The sequence below is a fragment of the Anopheles stephensi genome, chromosome 2 (assembly GCF_013141755.1).
Source record: "Anopheles stephensi strain Indian chromosome 2, UCI_ANSTEP_V1.0, whole genome shotgun sequence".
Lineage (NCBI taxonomy): Eukaryota > Metazoa > Arthropoda > Insecta > Diptera > Culicidae > Anopheles > Anopheles stephensi.
In genome coordinates this window covers 72,917,321-72,936,206 of record NC_050202.1, presented here as the reverse complement: position 1 = coordinate 72,936,206, position 18,886 = coordinate 72,917,321, and the positions used below count along the sequence as shown (strand labels likewise).

At 48.0% G+C, this 18,886-nt stretch overlaps 1 protein-coding gene across 7 annotated transcripts; it reads left to right on the top strand.

Annotated features, from left to right (window-relative positions):
• Positions 1–317: 317 nt before the first annotated feature.
• On the top strand, positions 318–18,557 carry LOC118507935. 7 transcript variants are annotated; one of them, XM_036047245.1, is made up of 8 exons: positions 318–579; positions 8,934–10,121; positions 13,192–13,344; positions 13,424–13,901; positions 14,037–14,204; positions 14,382–14,571; positions 14,709–14,857; positions 15,554–18,557. In XM_036047245.1, exons 2-8 carry the CDS (start codon positions 9,398–9,400, stop codon positions 17,847–17,849), a joined length of 4,158 nt encoding a protein of 1,385 aa, XP_035903138.1. In that variant the 5' UTR covers positions 318–579; positions 8,934–9,397; the 3' UTR covers positions 17,850–18,557. The 7 variants fall into 7 exon arrangements, with proteins under 7 accessions (XP_035903138.1, XP_035903136.1, XP_035903135.1 ...); XM_036047243.1 differs by having other exon boundaries at positions 318–672; XM_036047242.1 differs by having other exon boundaries at positions 318–751.
• Positions 18,558–18,886: the final 329 nt, after the last annotated feature.

Below are 18,886 nucleotides of genomic sequence, written 5' to 3'. Positions count from 1 at the left end.
CGTCCATCATCCTTCATGCCTTCTGGGCCTTGCTCGTTTGCTGTGGAAGAAGCGATATTTGACTATGGAGTCAGTTCCACATAAATATTGAAGTAATGAGGAGCTTTGCAATTTTTTTAAAACTACGTTCCAAATTTCTCTACCTTCTCTATATTCATCTGTTGAGCCTGCATTTTCAACTGCTGTGTTTGGGTGGAAAATTGTCACCGATCGTATGGTTGGGCAGCAGACACGAAAAACCCGAGAGCGTGATCGTTCGGCTACGCTTGTGAGCGAGAGTTGTCGCCTGGCAAGCATCTCCGTCAGTCTTCGAACGATCGCGGTGTTGTCAACACACGCCGTACGATCATCGCAGATCACCGCAGTACACTCTCGCGCCATTTCCATTTCCTTCGTTCTGGGTGCCATCGAAACTGTCATACGGTGTAAATTACGAACAACAAAACACGAAACAACACTTACTGTGTGTGTGTGTGCGACAGAGAAGGAAAAACGGATTTCCTCGTTACGAAGATTGTGATCGACGACAGTGACGACCAGAAGGAAACAAAAACGCAGCTCTCGTTCGTGTGATGCCTTGTGAGTGATTCGGAAGCGACGCCTGTGCCGGTATCCAAACAATTTGCATAAGAAAAGCAAAACGGCTAAAGTTCGAATGCATCGTTCCGGTTGGTATGTGGTGTGCGTTGTGTGTATGGATGCAAGTGAGGCAGTGACAAAATTCATAAGCAACTGGGGTGTTGTGAGAAAGGTACGGGTTGAAGCCATTCTTTCGTGATCTTGCGTCGTGATTTGAAGTGTTTGGAAGATTGTGCTTGGGAGGGGAAGATCAGTTAAGCATTCTGAACGCACACGTGTTTGTTATTCAAATATTCGACTGTTGATTATTCAAATGCGTACCGTAGTGCTTATCGGAGACTGTGCTAGTGCCAGTGCTACAGCAGTAAGCAGGATCGTCAACCAGGTCAGAGGACAGCCGGTGAGAGCAGGCTACATTTTAGGACGCTAAAGGTGAGAGTGACTCCGAAGTTCAGTCACCTGGCTAAACGAGGATCGCCTCCTCTTTTTACTTGTGCGTTGGATGGTATTCAATGCTCGGCATCGATGCGCGTCCGGCAAAAAGGGGTAAGAAATGTCGCGCAACGCACCTAACCAGCGCACGGCAAGTAAACCGGAGCGCATCGGCAAGCAAACACAGATCTTGTCGGCTTCTTCCTCCCTTGAGCGGGGTTTATAAATAACGCCAGTACGATCCGCCAGTGTTGCTTCCTAGCCCATCTTCAGGCCTTGTGTTCTTTTCGAAGGCGAAAAGAGTGCGCTTCTCGGCACTAGGCGTTGCGCACGTTAAGCTAGCGCACATTAAACACGCAGCTGGCAGGCAGAGCCTGTCGCGCTGGTTTAGATCCGCCCTTCCGCCTTTTCCCTGTGTTTGTGCTCACACGTGACACCGTGTGTGTGTGTATGCGTGTATATGGTGTCTTTTTCGGCCCTCTACACGCATCTCCTCCGATCGTCCGAGGCCAACAAACCGGGTCTGTTTCTGTTTCGGTTGCGCTAAATTTATAAAGTGTCACGACGTTTCGTTCGTTCCATACACGGTACGTTCGTGAAATTTCCGCTCGATGGGAACCGCATTGGGGAGGGAAAATGGTGGCGGGTGCAAGGCGGTTGAGGTGGATTGAAAAAAAAAACAGGGAAAGGGAAAGTGGAACCGAGTGGACCAGCAGTGAGGTGTAAAGCCATGCAGTTTACGTTCGAGAAGGAACACACCCATGCGATTTGCCCGTGCGCGATGACGGCGATGACACTAGGAAGTGGATTTAGGAAAGGAATCCCGCACACGTCAAATTCCTTCACAACCCCGAGCGAAGACGTCGTTGCTTGGAGTGGCAAATAAGTTTGCAGCGATCGTGATTGCGTTTAAGGTACTGAGTACATGTGTACGGCTTTGATGGTGATCTTATCAGAGCGATGAAGGTGGAGGTCTATGATGGTGATAGGACCTCTATTGATCGAAACAAAAGAAGCTGTCAAAGGGCATAGACACTAGTCATGCAGTGTAGCTAAATTCTGCGCCACAAGTTTCGTCACTGTGAAGAATGCAATCACGCGCTATTCACGATAGATTGTTGTTTGTGATTCGTGATTGTGTGACTGTTATGTTTACGGCACTTTCTGCAGGATTGTTTTAGAAATGCTTGCCCTCTTAATGCGGGATAATTATTTTTAGCTATCAAGCGGCAAATTTTACGCTCTGTCCACCTTTCTTTTTGTAAGTATTTTTGGGAGCTTTGGTGTTTATGATTAGAAAGGCAGAAGTGTTTTGCCGGGAGGAATGGCTAAATTAGTTTTGGGAAGTGAGTTAAATGGGGGAGCTCATGTTCGTAGGGTAGTGCTAGAGTGCAAAAAAGGCAATCAAATTTGATGACTTCCTTACACGTACATGACTAGAAAAGACCAATTCATGCAAATATTTTGATAAAAATTAAAATTGTCTCTTCATCTTTGGCTCTGCAACGTTGAGAGGTATTTGCTTATTCTGAATGGAGTACTGAATGAGGTCTCTATCGTCTTTACCTGTTTTAACCTATTGAAATTTGAAAAATGTCACCTATTTCAACTTTTGTCTTGAACTTTTATACATTTTTTCCTTTTTAAACATGTGACTTTATTGTTTGTTTTAAGCACTGCACATGTGATTTTTCACGTTATTTGAAGAAATTGAAACGTTTCATATCTGCTTCGTCTACCTTGGCACTAAAACCTCGAGAGGTTTTGGCCTTTCATTTCGGTGACTTAATCTTTACCCGTTGTAAAGTAGTCAGCCTACGTACGGGGAGGCGGTCTGGAGGGAATTTGACTAGACTAGACTAGACCGGTTGAATGTTTCATTACTTCAAGAAAAATCGTGGAAACAATGACTAGTCATGAATCACGTGTCAAAGATACATGTAAGATCTTCTTTGCTATAAGCTAGACGAGAACTCTTACTAGACCATAAAACAAAATTGCAACCACCTATATCACGAATGCATTTTGACCGATTGCTCATCAAATCACTTCTTGGAATGGCATTGATAGTAATACACAGCCCTGAAAGACACATTGTCCTGTGCTGTAAACATTCCTATTAGCCGTCTACACTAATTTCAAAGAAACACACGCTTATCATCCGTCGCATGTGTGCCTTAGCCTAACTGCACGGCACAGAGTCGGCCGTTCGGTTCAATGCAGGAAGCAGCCCTTTCATTTTTACATTTCTTTAGCTTCCGACAAACGGGAACGTGTTTGCGGAACAGATGTTGCCATTCGCACCAAAAAAAGCCGGCTGAGCATTCCGCATTTCGATTAGCACGTCCGGTTCCGCTGGGGCAAGCTACCCGGATACATTTGGAGAACCGTACCGTAAGGCAACACATTCGGTTGCTCGGTTTCGATTAGTCCCGATGCACACCTTCAGGAAAAGGTTGAGGCCCAGAAAATTAATGACCAACTAATGACGGCCGAAGTTTGGAAGGCAGCCGTTCCGTAACGGCGTGTTGGCGTTGGGGGAAAAATTGGTTCCTTCTGTTCAGTACGTTTGGCCGCTTGCTGGCCATTGACTGATCGTCTGGCCAGCCGTACGATGAAGATGACGATGGCGATGATAGGACACGAATTAATTAGCAGTTGGGTTTGTTTCGCAGGTTTGTGTGTGTGTGTGTCCAGTGCACCCGGAGACGTCTACTGCAGTGACAATCTTCGAAAGTACCGGAGCAAATGTATGCACTTGGAAAACACGGCACAAGGATGAATTGGATGTGTGTGTGTTTTTATTTTTTCTCTCTGCTCACTTGCTGCCCTGTCTCGGTTAGGAAATGTTCGTACAGTTGCGAAAACGCATCTGGCAATCGGTACCGAGGTACGGAGACGCATTCTGGCCACACAAGTAAATCAATCTTCTTCACTCGTTACGCTCTTTCCGTTCTCCATTCCCAAAAACCGGAGCAAACACACAGGACAGTTGAGTCATTTTCGTGTCTTCTTCCATTTCGGTTCTTTGGCCGGTTGTAGCTCCCATAACCATTGACACGGTCCTGGTGCGGAGATGATGAATGCTGCACGTGCCCACAGCTGCACGGGTGCATCCCGAAAAATTGTGGTTTAAAACAGAACATATGGTGCCGTGGGACTCGCTGCGTGCCGGTTCCGTTCCGTTAAGGGTTTTTGCATTTTGTAAATGGTTGGTACATTCGCACAACTCAGGGGCAAGACCCCGAGTCGCAAGAAGTTGTGTGTGTGTGTTGGAGCGTGCCCCAACCCCAAACCCAACACCCAGTCACACTCAGTCCGAAGAAAGGTTTTTGGGTAGTGCAGAAGTTTTTCCCCATGCTTGTCTTGGTTGGTGGAGTAATTTTTCTCCACTCGAGTCCTGGCTGTGGAAAGTCCGCACATGGTGTGGCCCAGGGGCAATTAAAGTAACAACCATGGTAGCACTCCATTCAGCCATGGAGTGGAATTGCATCAAGCCGGCTCAAGGGTTGACGCGTAATGAAGCAACGCGTCCAATGGCAGCACAGGTTGAACTTTCCGTTTGCCTGGAGCCGATCGGTGGGGAGCAAGGGCTCAGCGTGTATCGTGATCGTGTTGCCGGTGTCGCCGATACTCTGCTGCCGATGCCCTTTCGAATGAGGAAACGGCCGTAACACGAACACTCACGGTCCCGTCTTGCGGGCACTGTCTGGGGTGAGAAGTTGTAGGAAATATAGTTCGTACGGTTTTATTGCTGCCCTGGGAAACGAAACGGATCCCGGACTCGGGATGGCCAGGTACGGGGATACAAGACTTGCCACAAGACAGGTTCTCCTGCCCACAGACAGGAACAGATGTTCGTCCGGTACGATTGCTCCCCGGTTTTACGCCGGTGTATCCGCAGTAACGTGGTCGTGCCATGCGTACGGTCCCACCAATTGGAAGATGATGGACTTTGACGCAAAACGGGAAAACGCATTTGCTCTTTCCTCTGCTCCATAAGAAATTGGCTTTTACTGGTGCGCTGTTCCGCGATGGTGATGCTGGTTGGAGTAGCGTCAAGTGACGTCCAGAGCGTGTGTGTGTGTGTGTGTGTGTGTGTGTTGTTCCAACAAGGATGGGGTTTAATTTTAGCTCTTCCCTGGTACTGGGATATCCCCCTCCCCGGGGAAGTATCTGGTGTTGAGGTGGGCCGCATCCTTCTACCAACCGATCGCCGGATATTGACCGGATCAATGCGAAACTTTGGCTTCTGGTGCGGAATCGAAACGGACCGGCAGTATCTCGCGTGTGGTTGGGTAAACTTTAATTAATTGCATTCGACGATAATTTCTGAATCGCGCTCAATGGGTCGCCGCGGGAGAAAGTGGCCTCGCATGATGGAAGCGCAACCGGACGATGCTGTTTTGATCACCGATGAAATATTACCGACTGTCGACCGTTCTTGTGATGGGGTTTTCGGTACCGTTTCGTGCTGCCTGAAAGGTGTGTTGGTCACTCCGTTCGTTCCTGGTTCTGGGAAGGAAAAAAGGAGGGAAAACAAACGCGGAAGTCTGCAGCTGGTGCTGGCGTTTGTGAACGCTTCCTTAATTAATAAAGTTTGAGTGGTGCACGTTCTGATAGCAAGAAGCAGGAAACACTAAAGACGCACCATAAAGACATCCGGTCAGTCCGTCCGTACGATTTTGCTTGGACGCCCGTCTAACCGGATCCGCGTATCTGGTCGCGCGGTGGGTTCCGCGTATCTGGTCGCGCGTATCTGCTGGGCGGGTTTTGGCTTGATGCAATTTTTTTTTGGTTCTTCATCGAAAATGAGCTCAGCACTCTTGGGTCCCTTGCGGCAATAAAACTCCAAGATTCATCAAGAAGTTATGGGCCCCGTTTCCCGGTTTCTTGTGTGTCCTATACGTTCCGAACGTGGTTTTACGCAGAGAAAGAGAGAGAGCGATCGTTTTGTCGGGTGGGTTTGAAGCCAGGAGGCCAGGAAGCGAAAGGTGGTTCTATTTATACGCGGTTGGGTACGTAGCGGCAAGTAACGACATCGTGCGTACGGGTTACGGACGCAACGTTGTATGGTCCAACCGGCAGATGCACGCGAAGAGCAATAATTATTGTTCGGTAAACAGCACTAGCGGTCTGGAATGGTGCTGAGATTTGATGTGTAGGCTTCCAGTAAAATTTTGCATCTGATTCGAACAACGTATACTGAATATTGGATGGCCCGTGATGAAAGCGAACCGTACATGCTAAGCGTAGGATAATTTGATGAATTCGCGTGAATGAAATGTACATTAACCGTCGTTCGTTCGTGCTAGATAAGCTTGATAATGTGTGTGCGGAAGGTTCTATATCTCTCCACCAACGTAAATTTTCAAATCAAACAGCTTTGCTGGGAGTTTTTATTCAACTACAGCTAATGGATTGATCGCAGAAGTAGATGATAGCACTAATGGAATTAGTGTTGATATGTAATGTACTATTTGTTCGTATTGAAGCTGTTTGATCGGGATATCAGTTAGGCAGCACTCTTTAGGGGTAAAAAAGTTAGTTCTAAACGGTGAACTTTTGAAATTGTATTCAACATACTTCAAGCAATGGTTAAATATTGTAGGCAAATGAATTGGCCCAAATTCAAATTGTTATCTTTCATGAGCTTATAACTCGAGAGGGACATCGTTTAATCATCATCATCTATATGAGTGATTGTATAGCACTGAATAGCCCCAAACTATGAAGTGTCTTTAGCGTCTTTATTCTATTCAAATATAAGACAACAGATCTTCTTCCTCTACCTTGGCACTACAACCTCAATAGATCTTAGCCAGCCGTTTCTGGTTGCATTCTATCACTTACAGTTTGAGGTGTTTGAGGCAGACTTGGTGTATAACCTGATTATCCAGTCAAGGATAAAATCTAAGTCAAGGAAGTCAGCAGTAAAAGGAGCCACAGAAGAAAAATAATTATTCATAATTTAAGCTAGATAATTTGATAAGTGTAGTTATCTTATATGTCTTATATCTTATCTTATATATCTTCATGTTCGTGACTTTAATGAAACATCTGTCTCCGATGAGTTTCTCAATTATGAAGTCAGGGCACTAGCTTCATTGATAGCTTAAACAACATAAAACTCATGACAAATCTCCTTTCTTGGTAAAACGGCTAGTCATAAAGATTCCCACACAGTCCTAATTATAAAAACGACGATATGAGAGTGACATACCCCTAGCCACCCATAACAATGTGTACTCATCGTAGACAGATGTTTTGGGTTCGAGGAATTTAAGCAGAAGCAAAAACAACACCACTCTTATCGATTTGGACGTTTGGCACACTCATTGGGCCGCAGTTTTTGTCGCACCGACTCGACAGCAAACTGCATCAACGCACAGGAATGCGCGAATTGTCTGCCCAGACTGTACCAATTTTCACCCAACCCGGTGAGTGTACTTTTCTACCCTGCTTTACTCACGTAAAATGTTGCCCAATTCAAGAACCTCTGTCTGAAACGGGGGTTACAAATAAGTGGAGCTGTTTGTTCGCTAGTTTACACACTCTTCAAGCGCATGTTTTCCCTACTGAACGAACTAGTAACTAGCGCCCAACATCATCATCAAAGGCGTCTGTTGGCGGTTATAGGTAAATCATAAACGCTGACAAACGCGCTACGTTGGTAGAGTGTTGCCGTTAATGTAAATGAGCTGTTTTTGGAACGGTTTCTAATTGATACACTTCTCGGTGTGATGTGTTGATGCCGCACGCCACCACCGGCCACCATCGCTGGAAGTGATTGGGCGGAAGGTATGCGGCTTTAGTTTAATGTTGTCTTCTTGTGGTGAATTCCTAACGCGTGCCCTAAGCACTTTCATTTATGTGTGAGATATTTTTAAAACCGACCCGCTAAACCGATCGGCTTACCAATTCATTTTCGCGCAATTCAAGAGCACAATAACACACAACATACGGCACCCGGTATCGTTGAAGGCGTACACCGTACCAAACCGAGTTCTTTTTGGTGAAATCGAAAACGATGGCAACGACGGTGCCAGAAGAAGAAGAAACGAATTTTTGTGTGAGTGTTGGGTGGTAGGAAGAAGTGGTAGGTAGGGGGTTGCAGGGACAGAGGACACCCGTCAACATAAAAATAGCCCCACACTAGATGGGCAGATGCTTAAGATGTCGTGCGTGGTGTTTTTTTTTTCGTAGAATTTATTTTTTTTCGCTCGTTGGCGTTCATTTTTAGTTCAACCGTTTGTGGGAGCTTACTCTTACGCCCCTCGTTCTTGTTCTGGTGTCCGCTCTAATGCATCTTTTACTCCACATACACACACACACACACACACGCGTGTACACAATCCAAACAGCGGCCCCATTAGTTTGGTAGAACTCACTTAAAACCGTTTCGCGTTTCACCGTAGCGTAAACATCTGATTAGCTGCTGCTGTGCGTTGCAGCAAACGGGGAGTGAGCCAAGGGGGAAAAGCATTTTCTTTCATTTTCCACCTGTCCCCGTTTTACGCACCCGTGGCCGGGAAGGAAAACGGCGCATTATCATGTTGTGTCATCGGGCGACCGGTAATCCTTCCCGCACCCAGCGCCCAGTGCCTCATATTTCCCTCCCAACCTCTGTGTGTGTGTGGGTTTTTTTTGCTTTCGCTTTTCCCCCATGTATATGTGCATGGCTTGCTATGATACGGTGCTGTTGGCATTTGCGCTTAGCTCAAAACATTCCTCACATCGCCCTCATCGCCTAACGCGTCTTCGCCTAACTGCGCGACTATTGTTTTTCTTCTCACGAAATGGGCCCTTGTGGTGGTGGTAGTTGCCCTTTTCGTTTTGTAGGTCGAGAAAAAAAAAACATGCAGGCGGGAAAACCGTACCACAATGTAGAGTTTTAATGTTATCGTTTTATCTCTTTCTAGGGGTTTTTGATTTCGAGCCACCGGGAGCCGTGCAAACTCGACGACGGGCGTGTGGGTGAATCCGAGCCAAGCCTTTGAGGTTTTACGATGCACTATCTAAGTGGATGCTGCATGCAACACCCAAAACACATCAACACGATACAGTGTGACGATCAAGTGAAGCTTGGGTAGAAATGTGTGTGTGTGTGTGTGTGCGTGTGGCTAACATCAAACGGAGAACGAAGCCAGATTAGCGAGCTTGTTTGTGACAAATTGTGCGAGCAGTAGTGTTGTGTGACTGATACGAAATCTGTTAATTAGTGATGGTGTACGAGTGTTTAAATCCCTCTTTCTGTGTGAAAAGTGACAAGTGCCAAACAAGTTCTTCCAACGTCGGTAGAGAAGATTGTGGACTTAATATTGAGTCCTCACAAACGAATTATTCGTTGATGTCAGCATCTTAAAGATATCTAATCCAAAACAAAATGACGAGCTTCACAGTGCTCGTGCTGCTTACGGTGTGCCTTTCGGTGAGACTCGGCAGTTCCCAGGTGGAAACGATACTTGACAGCAGCGAGTACGATGATTTGGGCCTGCCCACCGTGACCGAACCGAAGCCTCAGATTGCGGGCTTCCTGGCGAACGATGGAAGCGATCTCTTCCCATCGGTATCGATGTCGAACGATGGTCCATCGATGACCTATCAGCAGCGTCCATCGGCTTCCAACTACGCCAACCCGTTTATAGCCCGTGCGGAACAGTACCGAAAAGCGCACAGTGGAGGTGGTCCACGACCACAACTCATCCCTTCGCAGCAGCAGCAGCAGCAGCAACAGCAAGGCTATGACCCCCGGGACGGTACACCCTACACACGCGATATCGCCGTCAAACAGGGCATTCTGCGTGGTTTCGTGCGTGTGATGCATCCTCAGTCGGGGTTGAAAAACGTGGACCAATTCCTGGGCATACCGTACGCGGAGGCTCCGGTTGGCTCGAGACGCTTTATGCCACCGAGTGCACCGATACCGTGGAACGGGCTCAAGATGGCCACGAAGCTTTCGCCCGTCTGTCCACAGAATCTGCCAAGCCTGAACAATGCGAACAACAACTACTCGAAGGGCCGGTACGATCAGATCAAACGATTGCTACCGTACCTGAAGGTGGAAAGTGAAGACTGTCTCTATCTCAACCTGTACGTGCCAAGTTATGGTGAGTTTTTTTTGTTGTGGTTTGTTTGCTCTTCAAGAAAACTTATTAAAGCAGCATGTTTCCGTAGTGTGTGCGGTGACGTGCCACGTTGGTGGTCAGTTGACGTCAGATCGATGTTTGGATAGTTTGGATCGTTCCGGAATGGAATCTTACCTATCTTAGCGTTCGACACATCAATCATAAACGTAATGACACACGGGTGTGGTTGTGTGCGTACCTTCCACTATTTCTTTACCGCCAAGAATGACAAACTCACCACGTCCTTGAATGTGCAGACCACACCGCCGTGCCGTGGCGCCAAACAAATCTCGATCGTAGCACGCGTAACGGGGCAAAGTATTTTCGACGCGAGTTTGTCTTTTTTCCGCTGCCGTTGTTTGGCGCTTGCCTCCCACGGTGACACCAACACAGGTTTGTCGCAGGGATCGCAGGGAAGCGGACACGTCTTGGGAAATGTGGGTCGAAAGAAGGCCACCCCGAATCCCGATCGCAGTTGGACCGGGTCCATATTTTATTCTCCTCGCTGGGCGGTATTAATTGGTAGATGGTAGAGCGTAGCTGTTTATTGATCCTCTCGGTGATCACGTTTTGGCACGGCAATCGGGCAAGTTGATGCTTTAGCTTGGTTGAGTGGTTTTGTTTTTTTGTAAATACTCATTAGTTTGCTTTTGAAATCCCTTTTTGTATGATATTATTATCGGAAGTTTGTTTGAGAATTCGGGCTATGAGTTCTCGGGAATCTCGTTCATGAAGTCACCCATTTTTCCAATAGATTTCCCGCAAAATTAGAGATGGTTTTTACCAGAAACACAATTATCATACCATCGCAAGGATCAACTGATACAGTTTGATGAACTGTCGATGGGTTAAAGCACGTTTCACAGCAAGAATGTTGTAATGAAATTCTCAGTATTGAAATAGCTGAACCATCGTGATAATGCGTGTTGTCGGCCGAGCGTGTCAGGAACTGCGGGAACTTTGGGAATATCGCGAAGAGTTAGTATGTGTTTATTTCGTTCCCATTACTGTGCTTCATTCCACTGCAGTTTGACCGCTGGCGGCGTGCACTAGCAGTTTGGCCGCTATTTTCAGCTTTCGGATGAAAATTTATGTTCGCATTATACACGGACGCTTGAGAATGGAATTAATTTCCCCCCCCCCCCCCCCATGCTCCATTCTCCCGGCTTCAGGAAGCGGAGGAGTCGTCGACGGTGGGGCCTGTCACCTGTCTTGTACCGAAAGGTGAGAGTATGGACGGGGTTTTTAAAAACGAATTCGGAAACTCCGAGACGAGCTCAAAAATCAGCTTGTGTAATGTGGCCGAGAGAGAGAGAGCAGGCGGACAGAAAAGCGTCGGACAGAAATTGAATTTAATAAATGAAAAACAACTTAGCCTCGGTGGGGATGGGCGGTTTGGCATAGTGTTTTGAGGGGTGCGGGTAAAGAGCGTAAATTTTATTACGTTCAGCAGAATTCAATTACTGACCCACTTCGCCCAAACGCGAAAATGATCGTCCGCGGTAGGATGGACGGGTCAGCCCCATCATGATGCTGTAGTTAAAATACTTGCCAAAGATGAAGAGAATAAACGAAGTTCGACAGGAGTCGCTGCGGTTGCTTGCAGTGGCACGCTTTGTTCAATTCCTGTTGCATTCGCTTTTCTGTTTTGGGCTTTTGGTTGGTGGGGAAGTCGTGGACGTTCTTGGAACAATGCCAGTCCAGGCATTTTTGGGGCGCAGGTTGGGGTGGGCATCCAATGTTTCAAGGATGTTGAGGTCAGGAATTTCGGAGGATTGTTTTTCGGGGATGTTGCGAGAGCAGCAGAATGCCTGATGATGGTAGGAGGTTTGATGTTTTCGAATGAAATTTGTGGAAAATATTGTTAGGGGAGATTTATATTAAAATTAGTAAAAATCTGGTTCAATGCTTAAATTAATCAAACGTCCCTTAAATCGTTCCAAATGACAAGTAAGTAAATTCCCATATTTGATTCGAAGGTATTTAACTACTACAGTGCGATGCATTAGTTTCAGTAGGAAGAACTATTACCATTACTGAAAAGGGACAAATCTGGCTTGTTGACTGATATTGTACTCTCTATTTGTGACATAAAATGGAATATCAGCAGATCTGAAAAGGATGGTCGAAATTATCTAGAACATATCAATCAATATGGTGTTAGGTGACATATCAAAGGGAACTCTCAATTGATAGATAGATAGAAAGGAGGAACTTTGCATGAAGCAACTTGAGTTGCTGCTAGCTTCAAAGAAAAATCGATCTTCCGATGCAGAAATATACCTTTATTCGTTTACTCAATGCCAAACCAGACACATTATGAGAGGCATAAATTTGATCGATTGAAGTTTGGGCTATGCCTCATGCATTGGACTAATGAACCATGTTTTATGATCCTGAGAACTTCATCTATAGCTGGCATGATTTGAAGAAGCAAGGGACGAACTTCCAAGGAAGAGAAATTTTAGAAGAGGAAAAGTAATAGTCGGTGATGCATTTTCCAGCTAAGCTAAGCTTCCTACCAGCTAAATGTCAACAAGAATGACCTCAAACTCTTTCTACGAGGTCCTAGAAGATGTTTTAATGCCTTATTTGGAAGATTATTGACATTAACAATATTCAACAGAATTTTTAGGGAACTCTTAGGATAAAGCAGGAGCTGAAAAATATTATAAGAATATTATTAAAGTGTTCAATGAGCATGATATTCCGGGCAAAATAGTTTCAAAAATACTTCCGAAAGAGGTCATCCAGCGCGACTCGAGCGCATTCGTGAAGGCATAATTATGTTCGCACAAAACACCGAATCTAATCAACTCAACTTTCGCACCTGTCGGTGTATCGCATTCCCTAAGCAGCCGTTTTCAGTTCCAACCAACCCGCAGTACATGGAAACACGGTTGACCGTGGCATTTACGCGTTGTAATTTGATATTGAATTTCAATTAGCGTGCATTGTTCAGCATAATGCTAGCTCGCAACCCCTTTTTTTCTGCCCCGGTACACTCACACAACGACTGATCCCATTTCCCATGCTCGGGTGTACTTTGCAGATGGTATCGGACCGCAGACTAAGTATCCCGTCATCGTGTACATCCACGGCGAATCGTACGAGTGGAACAGTGGCAACCCGTACGACGGCTCCATACTGGCCAGCTACGGGCAGGTGATAGTGGTAACGCTCAACTTCCGGCTGGGGATACTCGGTAAGTACTCATTTCTACGCACCGCCAACCCGTGCTAATTGGACCCACTTGTTATTTGCTGTATGCCTCCGCTTCTCAGGTTTCATGAAACCCGGCATCAGCGATCATACGACCAGCAACTTTGGCCTGCTGGACCAGATAGCGGCCCTGCAGTGGATCAAGGAAAACATTGGAGCGTTCGGTGGCGATGCAAAGCTGGTGACGGTGATGGGCCAGGGTACCGGGGCGGCCTGCGTCAACTTCCTGATGGTGTCCCCGGTCGCGAAGGGATTGTTCCATCGGGCGATTCTGATGTCGGGCTCGGCCCTGTCCGACTGGGCCCTGACGCAGCACCCGCTGCAGTCAACGATGCAAGTCCTGCAGGGTCTGAACTGTCCGCTGAACGGGGAAAATGACGAGGTGACGGCTTGTCTGCGCCGCAAACGGTACAGCGAAATACTGGGCGTGAAAACGGCCTCGCCCCAGTTCTCGACCCGCTTCGGACCGATCGTCGATGGGCTGGTCATACCCAATATGCCGCACAAAGTCATGGGCCAGTACAGTGACATTTTTAGTGGGTAACCGTCGTGTGATTTATCCCGCTGTGTGTGTGTGTGTGCGATTCAGAAATTAATTTTGATTTATCATTTTTCTTCCCCGGTCACTCGAACACTCGTCGCCGACCCGCCCCCAATGGACTACGAATCACGCAGATACGATCTGCTGTACGGTATGACCGAGCTGGAATCCTATCACATCCTGAATGCGGTCGCGCTCACGTACGGCCTGCTGGAAAACGAACGAGACAATTTATTGCGATTTTACATGCAAAATCGCTTCGAAATTCGTCCCGACCTGGCCCTCGCTGCGACGCTGCGCGAGTAAGTGGATTTTATTTCATTTGCTGCATTATTTCTTCCCACCGTTTGCTGCGCGGAACGGAAAATTGCACACGCTAGGAAAATGTGGGAAGCGGATGGGACAGCAGCGTGATTTCGACGGCACCCTCGTTCCCCTTTTCACCGTGTTTTATGCTTTTTTGCTTTTGCCGATGCTAGGTACACCGACATCTACATGGACCCGAACAAGGCGCTGGCGGACGAACATCGGGACAATTTGCTGGAGATACTGTCGGATGCGCGCGTCGCTGCCCCCATGGTCCAGACCGGGCTCTATCTGTCGAAGGTCAACCCCAAGTGCTACATGTACGTGTTTGGTCACAACAGCGAGGCGGGAGAATATGGCCGGGTGAGTGTTTGTGAGCCGGCGACTAGCGTCTCCACAGCCGGGAGTACATGAATGATGTCTAATTACTGGTAACCGTTCCCGAACGGTTTATCTATTTTGGTTTCCCCTTTTTTGTCACCCACACACACACACAACAGCTATCACAGAGCGTGGTCGGCGAGGATTTGGCGTACGTGTTTGGTGCACCGCTCGGGCAGGTGGGCCCATTCCAGCATCATTACAATGCGCGCGAGCGTCTGTTTTCCGAGGCGGTGATGAAATATTTTACCAACTTTGCCAAAACTGGGTGAGTGAGAGTGGATTTTTGTTTCTTAATTTTGAGATGCTTTAACTAACAAGCAGTTTCTTCTACCTTGTAAACTTAACCTCAGTATAGAAAATAGGCCAAATGAATCATATTTTCCATGCCTAGCAAAACACATCACAATTCTTTTTGAAGTTTCGATAAGGCCGGCAAAGTGCGCTTTATTGAATATTCCCTTTTAGTGACTAGATTAAACCAGATTACCGTCAACCGTGGAATCGTGATAAATCGTGAAAGCATATCCCATTTCGGACCGCCACACAACGGTGGACTTTTTAATTAAATTGTCAGATCGATAATGCTTTAAAAGCATGTTTCCACATTATGGTTTTGCCATGCATGTAAAACTAACCGACAAACTAATCTGCTTGCTGGAGTTGCATTCCTTCGGCACGGGTTCCCGTCCCAGCATGAGCTCAAATTTCCCAACCACGCGCTTGTGTGTGTGTGTGTGTGTGTGTGTGTGTGTGTGTGTGTGTGTGTGTGCGCCAAAGCATCCCGTTCGGACACTTTTCCCCCTCGCAATGCACGGCAACCCGCCCGTACGTCCACACGGCGAGCGAAGTTGGGCGAAAGTTTTGGCCCCGGCAGTTTCATTCAGCTTTTCCCGTGGCTGGCCCATGATTACAGCAAACAAATAATTGGTTTTCCTCCGTTTGCCTGCATTTCCCCGTCCAGCAACCCGAAGGCGCCCTGGAAGGATCTGTTTTTGAATCTCAACCCGGAAGATTGGTCGTACTACGATGTGGACTGGCCGGAGTACAACAGCATCAACCAGAGCTATTTGCACATGGGCATTACGCCGGTGGTCGGCCACCGGTACCGGCAGAAGTACATGAAGTTCTGGAACGAGGAGCTGCCGGAAGAGCTGAAGAAGATTACCAGCTCGAAGGCGTACGCACCGTACTCTGACTTCTTCAGTCCGCCGGGGGCGGGCAAGGGCGTCGTGAATGCGGGTGTGAGCCGTGTCCGGGGTGGCACCACGCCCCATCCCGATTACCCGACCGGGCACATCAATCTCTATCCGATCCACGTTGACATCGAGCGTCCGACGGAGGATCCGTTTAAGGAGCTGCTGTACCAGATGAAGGATCCGCTGGGCGGTCCCGGGATGTACAATGCGCCGGCAACGTCGTCTGCGGCCGCCATTCCCGAAAAGGGAAACGGGCCGGCTCAGCTCGCTGCCGGTGGCGGTGAACATCAGAAGCACCAGAAGCATCTTCAGCAGCTCCAGTCGACGAAGGATTCGTTTGGTTCGTCGGGCGTGACGGAACTGGATGGAAATGCGACGGAAATCATGAAAAGTGAATCGACGCTCACCGTGCTGATAGCGGTCGCTATCGTGTTTCTGCTGTTTAACATAGTCGTCATTGTGGGATACCTCGTCCGACGCCATCTTGGACAGGGTGGTGGAGCTGGTGGTGGTGGTGGTTCGGGTGGAGGTGCGGGACGTAAAACAAAAAGTAAGTACGATGATACGATGCTGGAGAGTGCGGCCGCCGTCGTGGTGTCGGGCGTGGGTCTTGGCGAGAAGGAAGATGGATGCAATCAGCTGCACGCGCATCACCACCATCATCTGCACCATGGGTCGTACCTGCTGGACGAAGCAGCAACGATGATGCTGCGGAAATCGAACTCGTACGAACCGGTAGCGAAGCAACCGTTTGGCGATGAGGTCCACGGGCCGGTTTCGATGGGTGTCGATGCGGTCGATTCGCATACGAAGGTGTGCGATTGGATGGTGGCGTCGGCGGGCTGTCGCATGCCGCCGGTCGTACCGCCGCACAAGATCAGCGTTGCCATCGATGCGACGCCACAGGCACGGGGCAACAGTGTCCTGCGGCAGGAACCGATAGAGATAACGAAGGCAAAGTCGTTCGAGTACGGGACGACCGATGAGGTGGACTGTGCGGTGAGAGGCTGTGGACCTGTGGATGGACCGGTTAGAGAGGCTGACTCCAGCGGAGCTGGTAGCAGCTCTTCCGGGACGACATCGTCCTGCTCCAGTTCGGCGGCTACGGATGAACTGAAGCAGACCATGCCAGCTGGAGCTGGAATTTATTACAACTGTCCCGATTATTCGTTACGACGGTTCGGTGCGGCCGAACAAGGCGAGGAAGAGGTAACTAGCTTTATCGAGCCGGAAGTCCCGGGAGACATAAACGTAACGTGCCGTGATGAAAGTTCGGAAAAGGATCCTCTTTCGCCCGAAGAAGCACTGCGAGTAATACAGCGGCGCAACTTCCCCAAAGTACTCCCGGATCATCCACGGTCCGGTGGAGTTGGCAGTGCGACGCTCGGAACCTCCATGAAGCGACGTTCCCTGCCACCGCAGTCTTTGTACGGGCCGCTTCCTCACGGTAGTCACAGTTTGCGCCGGGATGCATCAGGCGCCAGTAGTCGATTGATTCCAGCACCACCTCCACGGATCTGTTCCACGCTCGGACGACAGGCGCGAACCAGCAACAACTTCATCAGCTCACCACCGATAGTGGCGGAAGAGCCACCGGTGGAAGAGGAACCTCCGATCGCACTGAACACGTTACACGTTGGGCCACTACTACCGACGCACCAGGAAAGTACCTACATGACGATGTCCCGCCAGAACTCGGTAGGCTCCGAGAGTGATCCATGCTCACCCGATTGTGAAACGCAAACGGAGGATGACCGTGGGCTGTGTGACGTCGAGGAACAGCCACCGGTCGACATCATTTGTATAGAGCATAAGCCAGAAAACAACTACAGCTACGTACGGCCAGTTGGCTTAATGCGAACACCGTCGTCCTTCAAATGTCCCGAAACGCCCCGAACGGGTGTTGGTATGGAAACACGAAGCGCCGGTGATGGCGAAACGTTACAGCCTTCGCCGCAGCACGATGGAGACGCCCAGCTCCCCGTACGGGATAAGTTTAGTTCCGACTCGTCCGCTACCGACACGACATCCGGGAGCACCGGAACGATAAAGAAACTGTAAATAGCGAAATAAGACAAGATGGGACAAGAAGGACACCATTGTCGGGCCTACCGTGCAAAGTTTGACTAACGAGCAAACGAGACGGATATCGATTTGTACCCATCTAACGAACCGCCGCTTTCCACGGAAGTGGAATCAATGGGTAGTGGGAACTGGGACTGTCACTGTGCAATATCGAACGGGCGTACGTTTTTGTCATGCACTTGAAGCATGCTGGAGTATTTATTCTTAGGATCACGTTTACTTGCAATATCTCTTGGCGGGCGTGTACACAAACGCCCGACCGGTTTGCTGCCGGGGACAAACAGCCGGAACGTTGTATTTGGTCATTCGCGCGATCAGTACGGAGCGATTCGCTTGTACGAGCATCCTCGTAGCAAGCAGTTTGTACTAATAGTTTGAAGACCCACACAAAGATACAACCAAACAATCACACACACAACAAGATTCCATATATTGATTACATTAATCCGCAGCGCTAACGGAAAATGGCGGCTGGCAAACGGTAATCGGTCAAACAGATTCGTCGATCGGTATAGTTTTGGCCAGACCGTACCGAACCCGTTGGTGGTCGACTATTTATTTACGCTATTTGTACAAATAAAGTAGCACGCAGAACAAACACACGGTTTTAGTCGGTAAGAAACATTTAGCGAAGAACGACGGATACATTCATCGGGTGGAAATAAACTAATTTTCATAGCAAGATAGCCCGTGTTTCTTTTTGGATAAAATAATCACCAAAAAACATGATTCAACATGGAGTTTCTTTCAGTACGGTTAAATTGTATTTGCTTCTAATATCGGTACAGTTTTCAAATATATTACCCAAAATTCTATTTTTCCAAGCGTTGCGTTGTTCTAAACGTATCCTTTTCAGCTTATGTTGAACTTTGCTCAATCTCAAAGCTCCAGAACATTGCTGTTGCATGAAAGATTCTTGCGTACAACATTGCATACTGTAGTTTGCTCGCGAGTTGGTTGAAATATTTCATGGCAGCGTGGCTGTGAATTAAACTGACAGTTACGGATCGAAC